Raw genomic sequence first — 13,351 nt, forward strand, 5'->3', positions numbered from 1 at the left:
TTCAGATCCCAGACCACGAAACTGAAGTTATTGGGTAAGTGCATCCGGGATACGAGCGTGGAGACAGGTGTCTTGCGCGTCTCGTGTCGTTCGAGATCGGAGAATCTGCTACACATTTAGAAAAAGACGTTCAGAAAAGATGTTTGACGTTCTGCCTCCGAGTGGATGAGGAAAATTCACGAAAAATAAGAGACGAGTTCCGGCGGAAGGGGGGGGGGGGGGGATCGAATTTGAATACGTTTGAACAAGCTGATAACATAGATTTCTTCGTATTCCAACGTAACAGAGGATAATGTTTGCTCCGAATTCGAGCATGTGCGTTCAAGCACTTGTAGAATATGAAACACGTGCTCGTATTTCTAGCGTGATAGATGGTCTGACTTGGGACGAATCGTGGAGAAGAATAACATTGTTAAACGTACGAAATGGTCTGTTGTCTATCAATTCTTCAACAGGGGGCATATTTTAGGAGAAAGAATATTTTCATCGCAAGTACCTTTCCATACAGTTCCATATAAGCAATAATGCTATCCTTGCCTCATATTTCATAAAGCTGCTTTTGGAAATTTAATACGTCGACTTCACGAACAGTAAGCTGTGCGTACTTTTCCGTATGTTATCGTTCAAAAGCATCCGGACACTTATTCTTGACAACATATTTTATTTATGGATAGAAAGTATGACTCAAAATATGACAAGGGTAAAATATACAAAAGAAAAAAAAGACACCATTTGAAGTAAATTAAGGCGTTAACCTTCAGCGTATCCTTTTCCTCCATGGGAATACTGTTCCCTCCTCCGGGATCCGCTTCAGAGGTACTAACGTCGCTAGCAAAGTCGCACGTGACGATGGGTATTTGTACGGGCTGATTCTCGATAGTCGCGACGTTCTCCATCGCGGAACCAGCCTGTTTTTTCGATTCAGTGGCCGGCGTGCTTTGTGTGAAACTGGTCTGTCTAATATCCGGGGACTCAGGCGGTATCACTGCACGAGGACGCGGCTGCTTGCGGATGCCGCGGCGCGCGCGAGCCTTCGCCGCGAAATAAATGCGTATATACACGAACACCATGATGCACGACGGGATGTAGAAGCTGCCGAGCGCGGAATAAACGACGTAGCCGATGTCCTCTGAAAGCTGCAACAGAAACGAATGAATATTGAATAGCCACTTTGTCACGGAACATTCTTTTGTGATTTTACAATCTAGGGCCAATCTAGGGCCAATCTGGGGCCAATTTGGGGAATTCATCTCGAGCTACGCTTTATCGTTTAAATTAATAAATAAAATGGGTCAGTTTGTGAAGTTTAGTCAATAATTTTTACAATAGACAAATGCTTCATCGTTTAAAGGAGTAAAAGTAAAATGGGTAGACAATTTATGAAGTTTCTCCAATAATTCCCTTTTTACTCAAGCAAATTATATATTATACTATTAAGCATTATTGTATGATAAAAATAAAATATTGGAGAATGTCGTCGGTTTTATGAACGTTTATAGTAAAGGAATATCGAGAGCAGTAGTAGTCAATTTATGTGGATTTCATTGATTGGAGTGAAGCTTTAGTTAATATCCGATTAACTGAACTAAAACTCATTTGTCTATGAAATTCTATTATGTAAACGAAAAATAGTAGGCGGCGAAGAAAATTGGTATTTAAAATTTCATGAGTTCCAATTTTGTGAATTTCATGAGAAACACAATCACATTTCCTATTTTTTACCGGCAAGCTGTTTTAACATTCAGTAAAAAGATTGCTTTAAATACTTTTGCGATCTCTGTGAGATACATAGCTATGTTTTAAATATTTTGTAATTTTTTTATACATTTACATTATTTGTTTTAAACTTCAATAGCATAATGATAGTAAACTAATCTCATAATCTCTTGCTTATGACAATCAAAATGTTTCATATAACACGCATAACATATTCACGAAAAGTACTCATAAACGTTCGAATATTCCCGCGAGCCTATGTATATTGTCTGCTCATAAGTAGAGCGAATCGAAACGATGCAACTTTCAATCAGAGAAAGCATTTGTAGTGTACTGCGATTACGCTCGTTACGAATGATGCGACGGGCAAAGAGAGCGGAATTAATTCCGTTCTCGGCTCAAAGAGAATAAATTTACCGGGCTAACTTTCGCCAGTGAAAAAGTTTCTCGTTCAATTTAACAAAATATGGGATTACGCGCGAGTACGGTTGATTTTTATGAATTTATTCGCAACCCTCTCTAAACATAGTAAAACACTGATTCGTGAATAAACACAGTTTCCATATTCTATGAAAGTTTCGATCCCGTTTACGAGGTAACAGAAGGGCAGATTACGTCGTTTTCATATAATAACTTTTACAGTCACGCGCTCCTATGAACGATACGCATACCAGAACTGGGATACGCTGTTCTACAATACGAGCGACGACGTTTCGCTTAGAAGTGACGCGCACACGGCCTAGAACGTGAAATACGTACGAACGTGTGTATTACTCGCACGTTAGAGAGAATCTAATTCGATTTAATTTACGCTATGGTCTATCCTGAACTGGTTGGAATAAAATGGGACACTGCTCTTGAACAGAAGTCGTTTGATTTCGTGCGAAGAACAACTTCTTTGTCACTGATACCGTCTGACGTTCCATTTCCATTTCAATTGCGAAAAGATCATATTCATTTATCAATTGTCATAGTATAGATTGGATCGTTAGTCTCATAATTTCTTAAGAATTCTTAACCCATTGCAAGATGACAATATCTGTGGAGCCTGAAAGAACGAATGCTCCTGATCGTACCAAGATTTTCACGATTATCGATACTTTTGATCTGGTTGACGGGTTACAAAGGATAGAATTTTAGTAAAAACTTAATATTATCCGCAACAGGTCGGGTTCTCTGCTAACAGGATGATACACGAGTCATTCTCAAAATAGGATGAAGCCAAAGTTATTTTAGATCTTTATCAGAGAGATTACGGGTGAAAGTACGATGAAACTGCTTAGATCTCTTATCGCATCGGTGTATTCTACTGCACCCTCTGGTAACATCTAGTATCGCGTTTCGTCCCTCTTCGTTCCAGTTTAGTGTGATTCCATTTGCTGTTTCCAGTGTAGAAATAATGAATCCACTTGGGGATATACATACGCGATAGTTAGGCAGCGATGTGAATTGGGTTTATCGCACGGTCGTAATTCCTTTTCTACCGTTTGTCACTTGATCGTACACGTGTGACGTTAACGAGTATTTCATCTTTCTAAAATTAAATTCGATACGTCGAAACTGCTCTCCTCTAGCCAGCTACTGACTTAATTTTAGAGTTAAGACGAGCACGTATCCCACGTCTGAAGTATCCGCGAAGCGATTAGCGCTTGTAAACTTTAATCTTTCAACGGTAACCGTTTAATCTTCCCTTTTCTGCCAGCGTTGGCCGTTTTCCTTTGCTTCTATAACGGCTTTACATAAGGGCGGCCTCAAAAGTCTGACACGACGGAGCGGCGGCTCGGCACGCTTTTTCTCTTTCTTTTTACCACGGTCGGGTCTAAAAAGATAGAAAAGCGACGAAAAGTACGAAGCAAGCACCGTTATCGCGTAAACACGCGGAATAACGAGCTGTTTTAGCGAAAATTTCCCGACAGGAATTCATAACCGTCGATACGCGATCAGTCTCAAGCTTTTTTGCCACTTCATCTCGCGTTTTGTTTGATTTACGACCGTTTTGTATTGCAAAAATAATCTTCCATCGGGAGAGAAAATTCGCCGCATGATTAGTTAGCGAAACGATGAGGTCGATTCTTCCGCATCCTTGAAACCGCGCGCATTTCTCTGCTTGTTCTCGACTCTGTTCCGGATTATCGGTCACCTGGTCACGCTGCTTCCATTCTTGCCAAGAGAGAAACGGGTTGGGAAGGGAGCAGAGGCAAAGTCTCTCGCGGTGACGTCAAACGTTAGTGGGCCACCGCTACCCCTAACGCTACCTCCTCTCCACGGCAAATTTTACGGTTCACGGCTACGAAATATTTTTTTCTTCTTTCTTCGTTTTCTTTCCGACCTATGCGTTTACACTCACGGCTTTCTTAATGAAAAATTCATCTCTCTTTTTATTCACCTTCCTCCTGGGAATGAAAGAAAGGAACAGAAGCTTTCTCACGCACTCTTCGCAACGGCCTTTCTCGCGAGGTAACGAGCAACCTGGAGCACGCTCGTCAAGAGCGAAAATTCATGAGATCATGAATAACAATGTCCGTCCCAAGATGCGTCCGTTGGTCAGCTGTGAGAAATCTTGCGAGTGAAACGGATTGAAATCGCCGCAACTCGTCCACCCGGCGACGTGTCCGTTCCATTAAAAAATTCACGAAACGCGCGGTAAATTAAGGCAATCGAGCTGGTCTATCGAGTTACAAATCCCCGGAAAGATAAATATTCAGTCGGTCCGGAGAAATCGGAGTTCACTGCGGTGAAACGATACCGTTCGTCGGACGACCACGAATCTTGGCCATTTTAACTGGAATGACGCCATTCGCGTTTGTCGAGCCCGTTTCCACCAGAGAATTCTATGTTCAACGTTTGCCAACGTTTGATTCAATTATGAATCATTGATAAGCGATAGTCGATCGTGTTATCGGATCTGTGGAACGGGGACGAGGAAATAGATAGCAGCGGGAAGAAATCGGTGTAACGAGACGGAAGCGGAAAATCGGTGTATTTCGAACGATCGAAAGTACGTGCGAGTTTCTGATCTTTCTCTTTTGTGCAGGAACCACTTTCATTCGTGTTCATCGAGCTTCGCGTGCCGTATACCATCCGTTTCTTCTTTCCAAACGATTCCCATACTTTGTGATTCCCTTTACGTTTTCGAATCGATCGAAGTAACCGATTTTGTCGAGTTGTTGCTGTCTTTAAAGTCAATTATTGTGTTTTGAAGAAAATCACGTGGATTTCAGTACCGTGTTCTACGAGTTAGAAAAGTCGACCATTATAGGTAGCTTTGCTTTGCGAATCTCGTCGAGTGCAGCGCGCGAGCATACGCTCGTATCTATGAGGTTGCCTCAGTTAAGTTCAACGGAGCCGAAAATGCCAGTCGCAAGGTGGCATGGCCCCTGTACCAAAATGCCGGTGGCCACGTTTTGTCCGACCCAATTAAATTTCTTTCTGGCCGACGGTCTCGTTGCTTCTTTTCATCTAGATTCAGGCAAATCATGCTCTTTTAAGCGCCGCGTCAGCATGAAGCTGAGAAACCGATTATATCTCTCGTACCCTCTAAATAATTGCATTCCGACCTCGACTCCGGCTTGTCTGTGATACTCTTTCGCAAATATGGTTCGCAGGAAAAAATTACATTTTTTCAGAATGTCCTTAATTGAATCGCACGTCGGTGATTAAATGACAAACGCTTGCCTTCAGAAAAGCTACAGTACGTACTGTACGAAAGTTGTGAGTTTTATTTTTGTGGATGAATGTAACCGCACTTGATGTTGTTTTAAATCTGTCGTTGGTAGCGAAGAGGCGTTTAATTCGAGAATTATCGATAATTTATTGAAAAAATGTCGATTAGTTTAAAATACAGTAATCAGTATTCTGTTTGTCAGCTTTTTGTGTCTTAACTAGAAGAATCCTTTCGTGCCTGTCTAAACGTAAAGATTCGTTGAAAATGCTAGAAATAGAAAACCATGTCAAGATGTTTTCTAACAGTACAGTTTGTTAGTTGCCAAGACTTTAACGCAATTGAGTGTAATAACATTCCAAACAATTGAGAGTATATTCATCTTTGTGTTCACCCGTGTTAATCGAGTTTAAACATTTCTCGTGCATTCAATGATGAATCCCTTATTATATTCTAGCAATTCCAGCGTTCTCAGAGAAACCTTGAGAGTTGGAAATAGGGTGAAAAATCCGTAAGAAAGAGGGAATCGATGCCAGGATTATTTCCGTGGAAAGGAGCGAAATCCAAGTTATTGGTTACCGAAATCCACCGCCCCCCACCCCTTCCCCCATAGAATCCGGATTCTTTTCAATAAGGACGTGTCACCCTTTTTACGAATAACTACGTACACTGACGTTCTCCATTCCTGTGCCTACGATTGGACGTTTCGCGGCTTTTCGTCGAGGGTAACTCTCAAGGATTAAAAATTCATCATAACGGTTCTCCAGTAGCAGAACAGTAGGTACATTTTAGTACAGTTCTGTTCCTTTGACGCCGCGATTGATACTCTCTTTGTCCGTGCTACCATTGTTGGTTTCGGGGTACTAGGTCTGCTCGACTTGAAATAGAAATGCGAAGAAATGAATTTCTTTCTTTCTTTCTTTCTTTCTTATCGAACACCATGGTCGAAAGGGAAGGAAAGGAGGACGCTTACAATCGCACTGCCTGTTATTAGTTATTGGAAAGAGACTATTAAGCTTCTGCGTCCGGATTAGACATGTTACTCAAATTCGTTCAAGTCGTTTAAGTTAAAGTAACGTGACTTAGAAATACATTTTTTACTTGACAATACAATATACAAAATTGTACGTTGTATAAAATTCATCACATCACGATCGTAAAAGAGTTGAAGTTTATTTCTGAAAAAATAGGAATTTTATGACATGTCGTAAACCTGATCCAATTGTAGTAGAAACTTTCGTGCAAGTTTAATTCTCCCAGTTCTGTTCGAACTTCTCCGTTGATCATGCTAATATTTGACCGTTGTAAATGGAGCGGAAGCACGTGACCGCGAGCAGCAGTCAGTTAAAACAATATTTAACGAGATAACGCGAGTGATAATGTACTATTTTGAACATAGCTACGAGTGTGAGCAGAATGGTGCCGCGTATCTGCCATAGAAATTACGGTATTAAAATCATCCTCGTTGGCCAGCTGCTTTCCATCACTTTGAATTATTACCTTAATCGATTTCTCTGTGGTTAATGTCTTTCGGAGGAATTGTGGCGGAGTTTCACCGAAGATTGATCGAGACGAGCACAGTGTTTAATTGAAAATCATACGGCTATTGACGCACCAACGTTGTTCGTTCGACGTCAAAACACTCGCTGTACACTTGCCATTGGAGCAGGAGCTGGGAAAATCCCCAAATGGAAAGAAACACGCGGTCTAAAGCGGAATCGATGAGTCTGTCACGAGCAGATGTAAAACGTTTGACATTAAAGTCGCTATGGGGATGAAAGAGATGGTTCGAGGTAGAACACAAGGGCTGCGAAACGCTCGAATCAAATTCGCGCGCAGCCTAGTATGACCTGGATTTTCTGCCTTTTTTCCTCTCTCTCGCTTCTCATTTCGCCGCTTCGTATAAAAAGATGTTGCTATTCCAACGCTCTTTTATTTTCCCTATCCTTTCACCCCTTTTTCTGCGCGCTTTTCAAACACGGATTGGTACGTTATGACATGCCAGAATAACATATAACGCCTATAGACGAAAGTGAGATTGCCGAACGCACCCTTGGAATACAAGGTTTATCTTTCGAACGAAGGGATAACGCGGCCTTGTCGAAAGAATTTATAAACGAAATACATCGAGTCACGAATTTCCCTCCCTTCCACTTTTCGTATTTGGATTTGATTGTGGAATATCAGGCATGGGACACGGGCTACAGCTAACATTTGTTTTTTCTCAAATTACCATTTTTCTCCTTTTTCCTTTTTCTATGGTATTCTTTGGTAAATTTATGTTTCGAGATATTTGAAATATCGTGCAAAGCTCGTACAAATATCTCCAATATTTGCAGTAGCAGCAAGAAGTATTAGCCATCTTTACCTTTATTTTCCAGTGAAATATTTTTACATATTTGAAAACTGCACTCTTGTTCCAATAATTTCGTGACTTGCTGTAGTTCCAGCAATGAAATTGAACGAACGATTCTTTCAAAGCGACATCGTTTCGCGTGAAACTCGCTTAGAGTCTCATTATAGAAAGCGGAAAGGCGTTAATAATTGCGGGGTTAGAGACACGAGTCCCAGGAATGTAAATCTCTTGGCATAAGGAAATTCGCGAATTTGCATCTTATTAAAAAATAATTCGCCCCGCCGAAAGACGCTTCTGTCTTCCACGGTTAGAACGCAATTTCAAGCCTAATCGCTTTCTTCTACCGCGGTCAAGAGAGAAATGGGAACTAGTCTTTTCACAAGAAGCCGCCACCGGTGCAACTTTTATTCATTGAGAAAATTACAAGAAATCGGAGAATCAAAGTGCTCAGCGAAATATCTCGTTAAAATTGCCAGTTGAAATCGTACGGTGCTCGAAACAACACGAAATCGTGACGTTAATTAAACCGCGTACGTACGAAAATTTTCGTTTTAAACAACTTCGATCGAGATTTTAAACCATGCTGGATGGCCATTTGCGCGCCCTACGGCGAATATTACTTGGCAAAAACAGTGACGTCGTTGGTTACTCCCTCATGAAGTGTTGGCTGAGAGGTAACGTATGTATGTACGTATTAAATTTCGCACGAGTCACGTATCGTATACCCGCGGAACAATACGGTACGTGCATTAACAAAACCGTAATATCCCGTACAAAAAAGACCCAGTCAAATGTATATAAGAAATAAAACTACGCATACTCCTTCCTCCCAATATGTGTTAGTACATATCCATTTATTGCAGATACATTCCATTAAGCACTAGCGTACCTTCTGGTTTTATATAAAATGTAACAATCTGTTCAAACTATCGAAAGAATTAATCAATCGTGATTTCGTACACTTGCGAGATAACGATGCAGGAATTTGTAAGAATTACTAGTACGAATTAGAAGAGGTACATGGTGTATTAAGAATCACATGTGTTGATCTACACGATACAATTTTTCTAGAAAATTTTCCATTGTAAGAAGGTGGGGCACGAACATCGTAATTTCCGTATGCGTTTTAACGTCTTTCGTCGGGCGATAATTTTCAGCTGAGTTTTTCCACGCACTTGCAATTTCACAGAATTTTCAGGGGAACAATTTCGCGGAATAAATCGTGTGGATTACGTATTATCAAATCCGAGCGAAACACGGGGATGGAGGGCAAACAATTTTCGAAGCAACCCGTTGTCGAGGCGCTGGCTTTAAAAGGGAACATTAGTTCCAGCGCTGGGGAGAGCCAGCTTTGCTCGTTCGTTTTTCACCAGGGGATGCAATTAAATTGTCATCTTCGCTCGCCACGCGTCCGAAGCGCGCAACACACGCGCTCTCCGTTTTTTCCTCTTTCCCTGATGTTTACGCAAGCGTGTGATCCGGTCTGACCCGAATTAATACTTTTCCTCTCCGTTCCATCCAGCCGGAGAAAAACATCCAATTTCGTTTGCAATCTTGTTAGACGATAGCATAGTCGGACGTTTTGTGCTGCGTCGGCCCCGTACCAAATTGCTCCGCTTTAAACGCTCTGACGTACCTCTTATGCGCACTCCCTACTGTCAGGTGCACCGAACCACTTCGGAAAACGCTCCAGGGACGATCAGGCGTATACGGTCAATCTTGCAATCAGGATTTTCACCGATCCAAATCGCTCTAAGGCTGATTCATATTGATACCTTTTCATTTTTGAATTTTTCTACTCTCTCGTTGTTATTAACTTTACGATACTGCATCTTATACAAAATTTCTGTATCTCCATGTTCGGGAAATATACAGGGTACCTCAATGTTTAATGATCAAATTTTGTGAATATATTTTGTCGTTATAATGAAACAATAAATATAAGCATAGGTCGTTTAAAGCTTTATTAAAAAGTCATGGTAAAAATAATGTGGAGAATAGTGTATTAAAAGTAATTGAAACAAAACTGACTAGCGAATATAGTACCTCGTTACAGTATTCCGGAGTTGGGTTATCAAAAGAGACTTTGGTTAAAATTCTGTGAAATTTGAGCTTGAAGCTGTGGAAAGCGTGCGTCAAACACGAGAAGGCTGTTAAAGAAGAGGAAGAGAAGGAGATGATAAATTTCCTTCCGCGTGAACGTCGACTGTAGACGCGAGCGCTAAGATGTAGCACTGCTTTCGTGGAATGTTTGCAAATTGTTCAGTTAACTTTAGTCAGGCTGATATCCGGCGACTTGGGCTAAAATGGCCAGGATTGTTCCGCTTTCACGGACGGTAAGGTTCCCGAGTAGTCGAGATACACGTTAATTCCCAGCATCTCTGGATAATGCAACCTCGAATTCCTGTGGCGGAACGTATTATTAAAATGTTCTCGAGATCATGATTATTAAAAAATCTGCCCTTTCCTCTTTTCTGCTGAAGCTTCCTTTTGCAAATCTATACACATAAAAGAGTACTAACTGGATGATCGAAGAAATAGCAAGACATTTTTGTTCTATTGTATTGCTCGGAAAAATCTTATATGGTGTGAGAATTTCTTGATAGCTCTAGCTCCTCCTGGAATTCCATCACGCTCGTTTCATCCATTTCGGACGAGAACTCGTTCGACGAAATTTCATTCCAATTTCACCGGCTCTTCACGGTGTGTAACATCGAAGGAATCCTCTTTCGTAGCGTCACAAAATCGCTTTGAATTATTTTCTTGTCGATTTAATTTCAATCGAGCAGACTGCATAAGATTATGCAGAGTTACGTGGAGCGTACTTTTGATCGCATCGGGAATACCAAATACGTTCTCGCGTCTAGAGCCGAAACGTTAGAAAATGTAAAAAGGGCGGGTAGAAAAGCGTGCCGTGTAAACGTGCATTGCGTTGAAAATCTTGTACATGCGAGACACGAAAAAAGATCGAAAAAGGAACGGTACTACAGATACAGATGTATGGTCTTAACAGAACCGGGGAAAATTAGCAGCCTATGTTGACTTGGAAACTTTAGAAATATATAGCATAACAGAATTAAAGCGAAAGTAAAATTGTGAAATATTATCTTCATTCCTTGAATGAACGAGTGTAAATTTTTACAAATTGCACCTGTAACATCGTTACTTGTTAACGTACAAAGTTTATTTGTCTCCTGTTTGTCAATATACGAAGCTATCTTCCGCGCCACTCATTTGTTTGACGATAGACTCGTAGTCTGATTCATGACGGACCATTTCTACTGTCGCGTTTCTAATTGTTTGTTACCTGGAAACCAATATCTCTTTCTGATGTCGTGCAATATTTCTATATAATGTCGCTGCGATACTTCTTTTACGCGATCTTATTTTTGGAATTGCTTTTCCAATATTGACGATTGCACGAATTTCTTAGTACGACGCATATGATACGCTTGGAATTTAAGTGGTAGGAACCGGTACAGGTCAGGAAATATTACTACGTTACATTAATTCTGGAGATTAAAAATTTGAGTAGGAAAGTTTAATTTATAGTTTTGAATAGGTTACTGTAGTAGCAACCTGTACAGGTCAGACGATATATCTATTTTATATACAGCATAATATACCTTCCATCAGAATTCCGAACCTCAAATATTCTACGGTTAAAATTTAATTTATAATTTCGAGTACATTGCAGTAGTATTAACCTGTATGATGTTGCATAAGATATACATACAGGAAATTCTAGTATTAAAATTTAATTTACAGCTAATTTCGAACAGTTTACAGTAGTAGCAATCGACAACGCACAAATCGGACGCTGCTATATGTAATACTTCTCTGTTACGATTAATCCCAAACGTAAAAAATTGTACTAAACTTCATTTATAGAAAGTCAGAGAGATATGAAAGATTCACGGTTCGTTTTTGCAAAGCTAACGGTTGCACTGGATCGAAGGAGTTCCTGATTCGAAGGAAACACCGGAGAGCGTCACGGGGAAAACGACGATCATCTGTAGGTACGTGCCGTAGTACGAACTCGAGCTTTAAAGCTCCTCGCCCGTTTTGCTTGCCCGACAGCCGTTTGAAACTCATGCTGGCACACGATTCGTGCCGGATCTCCACCAGTTATTTAACCTAAACTTCACCATCTGATCTCACCAACTCGAAGGAAAGAGAGGATGACCGAAATTCAAGTTTTTTTGGACGGTCGAAACCGCGGCGCACTTTTATCTCGGATTATCCAGCCAGCCAGTTTTTATCTGCGAACATAGCCCGCTTATGTTCAAGATTGCGTAACATAGCGAGATTTCGTTTATTTTTCGTACGGCAACTTTGATATCGTGGCTTGGATTTTTCGTTCCGACGACACGGGTAGCGTTTCGACACAGAGGAGGAATCATTTTTCCGTCAAAATACTTTGGAATTACGCGAACAATTTTATCCTGGCACGTTGGAAAGTTATTTAGAGATTGCTGTTTTGATTTTCAACTGAAAGAATCCTTTCGGTAATTTAGCTTCTTGGCAAAGTATAGATTTACTACGAATAAACGCTATGAGTATGAAGAGCAGGAGCACGTTTGTACTTGGTTTCTCGCTTAAATGCGGGCTAAATTTAATTCTTGATGAGTACGCTTTACAGGTTGCAAACAATAGCCACGATCAAAAGGGTATACTCCTTTCCTACATTCCCTTTTTTACATTTCAACCAGCTCCGCGTATCCTTCCGGACTGTCCTTTAAAGGTAATCTCATAGCTTTTATTCAACGTTACACGCGAGTTACACGCGAGTTACGCGCGAGCCTCGTGTATTCGCATTACATACTTTCCCTCACACATATTTTTTCTCTTTCTCTTTCGTTCTTTCAGCGAACACGCGAAATGTATGCGAAACAAGAGAGTATCCTTTCTCGACTATACACTGTCGTATTTCTGGCACAGATAACTTTTCGTTCCAAGAGTTCGCTGGAAATTGTACGGCCTCATAAATGACGAAGAATTACGCGATGTTAAATTCATCGTTGTTTTACGTTGTCCATACGTGAATTTAGAAACTGGCACTTAACTGTCTTTCTCGTTTCACCGTGAGCACGATCTCGACAGCGATGCCTTTTAAAAAACACTTATCCGCCCGCTTTGCTAACTTTTTCCACGAGACTTGCGCCACAAAGAGACACGGGGCCACACGCACAGATACTTTAAGCCTTTCGTTGTTCGTTATTAATTATTTCAGAAGTGCTGAGACTGGTCAATCGACGTCAACCTAGATAGCGTAATCGTGAGCCACATTAAGCTTCAAACGAGTATAATTCGATGTAGATAAAACGGAATGAAGAAAAGGTTACTAGCGAAGTGAATATTTTTTACGTCACAAAGGAAATATTAAAAATATTACTCTTTGAAACGTCCACGTTCGAGAATTCTTTTGAAATTTTCAGGTCTAATAACGTCGATCGTGCCTGTTAACTGATTCTTTCTACGATAGTAGGCAAAGAAATTCCCGTCGTCATAGGTCAGGCACAAATGTTTTACCCTTCACCTTTCTTCATTGAGCGGGGAGGTTTGCTTTTATCTTCCTACAAAAAGTCAGGAATTTATCTCGCGTAAGTAGCGTCGGA

At 40.7% G+C, this 13,351-nt stretch overlaps 1 protein-coding gene across 1 annotated transcript in view; it reads right to left on the minus strand.

Annotated features, from left to right (window-relative positions):
• LOC117230780 (alpha-2B adrenergic receptor) overlaps nucleotides 1-13,351 on the minus strand; it is a 114,096-nt gene that overhangs the window by 2,362 nt on the left and 98,383 nt on the right. The window contains exon 2 of the mRNA XM_033488553.1: nucleotides 756-1,136. Within this exon, the coding sequence (XP_033344444.1) occupies nucleotides 756-1,136 (381 nt within the window). The remainder of the gene's footprint in view (nucleotides 1-755; nucleotides 1,137-13,351) is intronic.

The sequence above is a fragment of the Bombus vosnesenskii genome, unplaced genomic scaffold (assembly GCF_011952255.1).
Source record: "Bombus vosnesenskii isolate JDL3184/JDL3185 unplaced genomic scaffold, Bvos_JDL3184-5_v1.1 scf7180000013267, whole genome shotgun sequence".
In the NCBI taxonomy this organism is placed as follows: Eukaryota; Metazoa; Arthropoda; class Insecta; order Hymenoptera; family Apidae; genus Bombus; species Bombus vosnesenskii.